This window comes from Manacus candei, unplaced genomic scaffold, assembly GCF_025592945.1.
Source record: "Manacus candei isolate 608988 ecotype Guabito, Panama unplaced genomic scaffold, ASM2559294v1 h1tg000003l, whole genome shotgun sequence".
Classification (NCBI taxonomy): domain Eukaryota; kingdom Metazoa; phylum Chordata; class Aves; order Passeriformes; family Pipridae; genus Manacus; species Manacus candei.
Window position 1 is genome coordinate 4519543 of NW_026138051.1, and position 8848 is coordinate 4528390.

At 38.5% G+C, this 8848-nt stretch overlaps 1 protein-coding gene across 1 annotated transcript; it reads left to right on the top strand.

The window, feature by feature from the left end:
* The first annotated feature begins 6494 nt into the window (after positions 1-6494).
* On the top strand, positions 6495-7756 carry LOC127471824 (testis-specific serine/threonine-protein kinase 2-like). The gene has a single exon (XM_051789179.1). The coding sequence runs from the start codon at positions 6716-6718 to the stop codon at positions 7715-7717; it is 1002 nt and encodes a 333-aa protein (XP_051645139.1). The 5' UTR covers positions 6495-6715; the 3' UTR covers positions 7718-7756.
* Positions 7757-8848: the final 1092 nt, after the last annotated feature.

Consider the following 8848-nt stretch of genomic DNA (forward strand, 5'->3'; position numbering starts at 1 on the left):
ACTGACTTGCAATTTACCTGTAAACATACTTAATGATTTCTGAAAGTTAATTTCATTGAATTTATCAATTTTCAGACTATTAAACAAGCATTCAAGTAATTTTTTTCTTTAAACTATAATCTGTGAACTAATGTTTGTCTTCAGCTCTTAATTACTCTGCATCATCATTTTGGACAGTTCTAAACACAGCTCAAACACTAACCTACTCTTCATTTTCACCAAACAATTAGTTACCCACCTCCTGCTGTCACTTTTTTTACTGTATGAAAGTATCTTGCCTGACAATTATTTTCATAATGGTTGTTTTATTGTTAATGCCATTTTTTCCTACCATCTTCTAATTTCTTTTGCAAAAGTGTCTCAAAAAAAAAAATTACACCAATATCAAAGCAATAGCCAGGTTTTTTTGAAGTATTGAACTTTTTAGTTAGTTTTGGTATTCCTTAACATTACTCCTTCTGATTCAGGTCATCACACTGCTGCTCTCTGCTGTCTGTAAGAAGAATCCACATGAAATTATTACAGATATAGCCTTCATTTTGGGGTCTATAACATGAATGTTGTTCACTTGGAATTTTTCTCATTTCTAATTTTTGTTCTTATGAGAATCAATTCTAATTTTAACTGTCAAGAAATCCATGTAGTTGCAAACACCATGAGTTTACAAACATGAGAAGAGTCAGAGGGTTTTGCAAAGCAGTTGCACTCACACTTGAATTTTTTACAGACTATTATATATGTCTTTGTGTGATTCCACCTTTAGTCCCTAATACTTTATTTCTATTGTATCATTACCTGATAATTCAGTGAATGGAGAACTAGGTCCAAATTTCCACACCAGATCCTGCAAGTGATCTCTACGTGGGCGGACTTCAAAAAAGTTCAAAGAAAACAATTGCCACTTAAGAGCAGTTTGCATATTTTCCATCATGACAAGGCAGACAATGGAATATTAGGAGATATTTCTCTTGGAGAAACACTGTGTTAGCAGAAAACTTTGAAGCAAAGGAAATCCCTAAAGAGCTCAAAGATTTAACAATAGAAGATGTTAAATGCGACCGTTCTTGCATGATTTTTAAAAGGGTTCACTTTAATGCATTAGAACAAATACTCTCCTAAGGAAGCAATTCACCCAAATGGAAAAGAGTAAGGCTTTATATTGACCTGAGTGCTCCTACTTATGGTTTAAGAAGAAATGCTGAACAAGAAACAGAAAACAATCCTTGTCAACCAGTGCCCCAACAGGTGAGGGATTTAGTAGTGTGAATATGCGTGTTAGGTACAGCTCCAAAACCTTTACCTGTACAGTAACATTTCTGTTAGAAAGTAGGCTTAGCTTACAACAGGAAAAACAATGCCACTGCAAACTTAAAATTGTACAGAAATTGAGTTTAGGTGTTCCCCCTTCTTATGGTTTTATTCCTCTGAGACTCAATTTATGCCAACCCTTTTTCCCTCCTCATCATTTATCATTTCTCTTCTCTGGTGCCATCTATGGCCTTCTGACAAAACCCCTTCAGAATCCTGAAATTCTGACAGTTGTGCCTAATTACATGTGCAACACCAAACAGTAGCCCAGCTATAACTGAGGCTGTGAATCTGGTTTTGCATGGGTATATCAGAGATGTTCTGTTTTATAGTTTGGCTGGAAAAGCAGCAAGTCTATTTAGGTTTTGGCCTCTTGCTCCAAAAATGTCTTCATCCATTTTATTTAGGATGCTTCTTCTGTTCCAGTTCCTGATACACTGGAAAAAAAGGGCCTCTATAAATGCCTGAAAAAATACTGATGAAAACAACTCACAAATACAAATTTTTCTGCATTGTGAGTCAACAATAGCAGCTGGATTGTCCCCAACACATGGATAGGATTAGTCAGTCTTCCAGGTGCTCATGGCTACAAGCAATAAACAAAACTGTCTTAATTACGATTTAACATAAATTAGGATTAGCGTACCCAGGAAGGCTTAGTGGGTTATCAGCAGCCTGCATTTTACCTAAACTAGCATTTTGTACTCTCAGATATACTGTCCCTTTATCTCCTCACATAGGTTGACTCCTACACAAAAGGATTTCATGACAGGTAAAGGAGAATTTCTCAAACCCTGTATAGAATACAAACCTAAAAGCATTACTACCCAAGCAGCCAAGTACATGGGATTTATTTTTAATTATTTATTTTTAATGTGCATGTCTAAAAAAATTCCAACATACTTTGAAAGAAATATTTCCCAAGCAGTGGTCACTAGCTGTGACTATTCCACAGAAGCAGCCTGTTCTCATTTTGTTTCTATGCAACATTCTTATGAGACCCACACCATTTTCACACAAGATTCCTACAGCATGTAGTTATTCCAAGTACTGTATTCATAAACAAAAGACTAAGAAAATTAAAAAAATACTTTTTTACCATTCTTACACTCCTAAAATAACCTGTTTCTCTAAGAACTACTTGAAAATTTTTAACATGTTCTTTTCTTTTTTTTCTCTTGTTTTTGAAGTGTTAATGCATTGAACATATAATTACTGTAGAAAACTATTTTCATAGGTCTCCTCTGGTCAATCCAGAGTACCCACAACACTAAAGTCCCAAAAGTGAAGGAAAATATGGAAAAGTAAGGATTTTAACTCATCCCTAATTCTGACCAAAGGCTCACCTTTGGGTCACTAAGAAATGGTTCTCCTCACTAAGCAATTTGCATTTAACTTTCCCCATTCTTGCCAGATTCAGCCAAAATATCATGGAAGGCTTTGGCAGAGTTGTCATCCCCAGGATGTTAAAATTCCCACATGAATATCAGCAACTCCAGCTCTCCTACAATGTAGAACTACAGAGGAGAACAGAAAGCCATGGAGAATTCCAATTAAACATTGCAATTCTACATTAGGAGCTGCATATAAGATCTTGTACATTGGGAACAAAAAAACTCACATGTGTGAGGTTGGAATTAAAAGCCAATCTGAAGTTTTTATCTCCAAAAACGTTTTATACAGATAAATCATATTTTACAGTTCCTTCAGACACTGATAAATATTCCAGGAAACTACCAAGAAGGGATTTGGTGTCAGCATAGGACTTCCCATGACAATACTCTCATAAAATCTACTGTGTGATAAGTTTTCTGTGTTAGGAAACCAGGACAAATGTGTTGCAAAACCTCTGCGAAATCAGAAATACTAAAAATCAATACTTAATTCTGGTAAGGCTGGAAAATGCTTTCAACACTCTCCTGGTTAAACCCCAGATGGCAACTCAGCCCCACGCAGCCGCTCGCTCACTCCCCACCATGGGATGGGGGAGAGAGGACAAAGGCAGATTAACAGGTAAAGCAAAAACTACACATGCAAATAAAGCAAAACAAGGAATTAATTCACCATTTCTCATGGGCAGAGGCAGGTGTCCAGCCTTCCCCAGGACAGAAGGGCTCCATCACACAACAGTGGCTTGGGAAGACAAGTGCCATCACTCCAAATGTAACCCTTTTCCTCCTTCTCCTCCAGATTTACATGCTGAACATGACCCATATAGTGTGGGATATCCCCTGGGTCAGCTGTCCTGGCTGTGTCCCCTCCCACCTCTTTGTGCATCCCCAGCACCCTTGCTGGTAGGGTGAGGAGCAGGAAAGTTCCAAGGTAGTTTTCCAATGTAAAAAATTTGAAATAATACAATGGAAGTTTTTTTAAAAAGGGGACTCGGCATAGTGCAGAGGGGAGAGGGTCTGGCAGATTTGGACTCTTGCCTGCATCGTGAATTTTATTCCAGGAAAAATATGCAGGTATCCCATTTTTATAAAACAGTGCTGTACAACTGGAAAAAAATGTTTACCAGAAGACTTGGCACGCAAGGAAATACTGATCCAGGGCTTAAAATTTTCTGCCTTCTAGCTATTCTCTGCACTATCTATGTGTGCCACACAGCTCCCATTCTACTAATCCCTGATCCAGTGTTAAGCACCTGATTTTCAAGAAACCACTTGTACATTTGGGCCTAAACTTGAGCAACTAAGTGGGGATTTCAGTGTTCTCTCTTAGCTGACCTAAGAGGTTTGTGCAAAGAGGATGACAGGAGCACAGGAATAATAAAGGCAGCAGCATACAGCCAGGTCTGTTTGGGAGATGAGGACTCCAGAACTGTAAAGGTTGCACAGGATGTACAGAAAGGATCAGTTTACTGTTTTAAGATGAAATATCACAGTAACTTAAAAGAAAGTACTGAATTGCTTCTACCACATGTAATGAATTATTAGTTTGCTCTTCCCCCTTTAGATTCAGAATTAATTCTTGGTCTATATTGGCATTTCTCTCATTGGAAGATTTAATTTGCATCATTAGAACCCTGAGTCTATTACATTTGCAACCGACACAGATGCACACCAGAAAAAAAAATTCTGGTTAATATGTTAATATGATGATGTTAAGTGTTAGCCAAATTCTATTTAAACATCAATAAGCTACTTTAGTTAAAGAAAATCTTATATTATCACCAACAGATACAAAAATGTATTTCACTAATAACAGATCTGTCTTCTCACTTAGATTCTAATTAAGTTTAACCATATTTAACATCAGGAGAATTAAGCTCTTTGCTGAATATGGACTCTCTTTCTTGATCAATCAGTTCCATGGTGGCATTATAACTGATCTTACATTGCAGGGAACCAACACCTACCACTCTCCACATCTGTTGCATGGCACAATGCCAGCAGTCAATTACTCAAAAAAAATCTTGTATAGGTTGATACACTTGAATTTGACAATCAATTCTGTCTTAAAAAAACAAGCAAACAAAAAGACCAAACAAACAAACAAAAAAAAAAAAAAAAAGCTTTTTCTTTCTGTTAATAGTAAAAATGTGAGTATTTTCATACAAACTTGATCACACTCTTAAAACAAAACAGTGAGAAGAAAGAGACTGTAGGAGTATTCTGGTTGATACCACCACACAGCTCGGGTGGCAATCACTGCTTAACAGTTTCACCAAAATTAACATTTACCTGCATCCCCTTCTACACATTTGAAAAGAATGGCTGTGAGAAGATACACAAGCAACAGACAGAGTGTACATGACACATTTCAGGTACTTTGCACCAAATACAGAAGTGTCTAGATGCAAGACAGATTTCCTAAAGAATTAACAGGCCATCCACACCAGAAGTTGGAGTGGTTTTAAGCCTGAGTGGGTGATATGAGGCTATCTGGTATTTAATACAAGGCCACATTTCTATTTACACTGGAAAAGAACCAATTAAATTAATGCCCTGGAAACAACCACATGTAATAGTCCACTGTGAATCTTTATGCACTATTGCATGTGTTTTAAAGACTTTTCTTCTTTGTTCTTCTCAATGTCATCACAATTTACATCTTTCCTCTCACAGTTCAGGTACTAGCTGCATCTTCAGGACAGATAAAGTATGATATGTTCAGTAGTTACACCTATAATTCAGAATTATATCTGTCCATATCCTTAAGAACATTTTCTCTGTAATACCACAAAGCAGTTGCTCTTTCCCCCTCCCTCAAATCTGAAGGTATTTTCCCTTCCATATGGCTGTTGAAAGACCATGGCAAAAACATGCAGAGCAGCATGTACTAAATATCCACTGTAAATCCTCCTTAAACTCAAAACAAGACTCAGTGAAATAAGAACATTCACCACTTTACGTGAGGGAAAAAAAGTTTTAGTCCCCTGAAAACTACTATCACTCCAAACTTGTAGTTAAACTTGCTGGGTTTTTCACTTTTATAGTAACCTTAAAGACTCATTAATTAAACCTTAACTTCAGTTTAAAGGGATGCCATCAATTTGAAAGCAACTCTGAGTATTTCACCTAATACCAAGAACACAACTATAAAATTCTTTATTCTGCTCATGTGACTGCAGCCTGCAGTGGTGTGCTGGCTGATAAAAACTAACTTTCCTCTAAGACTTCTCAGGAAGTTCACCAGCACCAGCTGCTAAAAGCAAGGAGAGAAAACTGCATGTATGGAGAGATTAGCTGCATTGAAAATTCTGGATTTCCATAAAATTTCTTGTGAAATAAGGAACAGATTTTAGAAAGCTCATAACAATGCTGACATAATCCACTGGACTTGTAGGACTCCCCGGTAGTCCCTGGATCAGTCACCTGTTGTTCCAGTCAAGCCCAACAAATAATGCTTATGAATAAATCAGAACCTACCATACCATCAAAAAAAAAGAATAAAAAACTCCCACAAATTCTCAGTCCTCAGGTGGTTAAAACTGCCATCTCTTTTTCTTTTCCCTTGAAATCCACTGAAAACAATATATTATATTATAGTAGGGATGTACTGTAATATAGTAACTGAAAAACAGCATTACAAAATTAAGATATAATAATTTTCTTGCTACTTTGGTCATCTCAAAAAGAGAAATATCCCTTTAAGAGGTCAGCTGCATTTGCTGGTTGCAACACTCAGGGGCAACCGCCCGTGACATCACAGGGCAGCCAGAGCCTCGGTGTTAAGGTTTGCCCTCCACGATGTCATAGAGCAGCTCTAAGGACAGAAAGGTCCTTTTAATTGACCTGGGCAGGGGTGACTGTCCATGAGATCACCCAGTGACCAGCACTGGGGTGACAGCCCAAACTCCTGCCACACCAGTGCTCCAAACAGCCACCTGGGGCCACTGGCCACCGGCCACCGCACATGAGGCACGGCAGCTCCTGCTGGGGCAGCTCCCTGAGTCTACCCCACCATGGATGCTGTGGTGCTTAAAAAAAGGGGCTACAGCCTGGGTAGCACGCTAGGGGAAGGCTCCTATGGCAAAGTGAAGTGTGCCTACAGCCACCACCTGAACCGCAAAGTGGCCATCAAGATCATCGACAAGAAGAAAATTTCTCCGAACGTCCTGGAAAAGTTTCTCCCCAGGGAAATGGAGGCTTTGAAACGGTTGCACCACCCCTCCATCATCGAGACATTCGAGATTTTTGAGACATCAGTGGGCAAAGTGTACATAGTGATGGAGTTGGGGGAAAGGGGAAGCCTCCTGACCTACCTCAGCATCAAGGGTCCGATGGAAGAGGACATCGCTCGCGTCAAGTTCCAGCAGTTGGCTTCTGCCATCAAGCATTGCCACGACTCAGACTTTGCCCACAGGGACCTGAAGTGTGACAACATCCTTCTCGACAACAATCTTAACTTCAAGCTGACAGACTTTGGCTTTTCAAAACCCTTGTCTCGGGACGAAAATGGAAAAACCATTCTCAGCAACACTTTCTGCGGGTCTCTGGCATACTCAGCGCCTGAACTGCTCGAGCACATTCCTTGTGACCCCAGGATTTCTGACATGTGGAGCCTGGGCATCATCCTGTATGCAATGCTCTATGCTTCACAGCCTTTTGATAGTTCTAATGTCAAGGAAATGCTCCAGATTCAGAAACAACAAAAGATTCCCTTCCTCAAGACAAAACGCCTGTCTGTGAACTGCAAGGACCTCATTTCTCAGCTGCTCCAACCTGATATGTCTAAGAGACTGCGCATAGATGAGGTTTTCCAACATCCCTGGATGCAGACTCCAAAACCCACACCCTCTAATCCTTTGCTAGCTGCAGGAGAGGGTAATCCCAAAGACTGTGCAAGAAAAAACCTGCCCAAAGGCAGAAGGGCAACTCCCATTCTGCGCAAGTGCAAGGAGTGGAGGAGGAAATCGGATCCTCTCAAGGGTGGCTTGTTTCAACAAGACCACAAAGTTGCCTAACTTGTGAACTGCATTAGTTTAAACTGAAATTAAAGGGAACCTGTCTAAAATTCTGTGTCATGTCCCAGTATGCACATGGTTGTGTCCCCTCTTCTGCACAGTGCATTTGAATGAAGTGCTTTAAGGCTGTCAGAGGCAGGACTATGAAAGACGTGGGGAGGGAAGTTTTAGAGCAACTAAATGAAAAGAGGAGCACTTTGCATGTAATACCTGGAAGAGGAATGTATTTCAAATGTGACAATGCAAATTTTTTAATAGCTCAAAATCAGAACTAGTGCACTTTATAACAATTTTACAACTATTTCATTACTTAGACTCTGATCTGCCCAGATGTGCTACCTACGAATCATAAAATGTAACTGATTTTCTCTTTCCTCCAGTTCAGCACAGGTTTTTGTATCTTTCGAATTTGAGACTTTTAACAAATAATGTCTAATATAAACCATCCCCATAGGCTTAAAAATTAACATGGTTACAAATCGGTTGCACCATAACCCAGGTTTTAAGTCAAAAGGAATGGGGGAAAAATTTTCATTAATTAGAAAGGGAAATTTTAAAGAATACAGATCCAATTATCAGCCACCTTTTAACTTCAACCTATTGGCTGAGAAAAAGACAGCCACAAATAACAGACGTGTTTGTTCAATAACAAGAAATATACTAGACATTAGAAACAAAACATCTAACTTTAAACTTCAGTGCTATGGTTGTTTAGCCTCATACTTAAAAAATAATGCCATGCACACAAAGGATAACCTATTAATAATATAGGATTAGTTAGAAAGAGTCAGGTTACTAAGTTTAACTCCTTATAAAGCAGAGAGAAAAAGTGCTAATGAAAAGTAGCAAAGTGTCAAAAAGAACCCTGGTGTAAAATTTGACAGGGGGGAATTTATGTTTAACAATTATTTCATCCATTACATTTTACAGAAAATAAGCTGTGTCCATCAAAATATTATGTGAAAATATCAAACATAAAATACTGCTATTGACAAAGCCATCAGATAAAAAAAAAATGCATTCTACACATTAACCATAATTGAAAAATATTATTTCCATTTAGTAAGTCTGGAAAACTAAATCTATTCTGGGGAAAAAATACTGTTTGCTTAATGAAATAAGAGATGATTT

Bases quoted from the DNA above. Each gene is read 5' to 3' on its own strand.
- LOC127471824 (XM_051789179.1), top strand. From the start codon at position 6,716: ATGGATGCTGTGGTGCTTAAAAAAAGGGGCTACAGCCTGGGTAGCACG.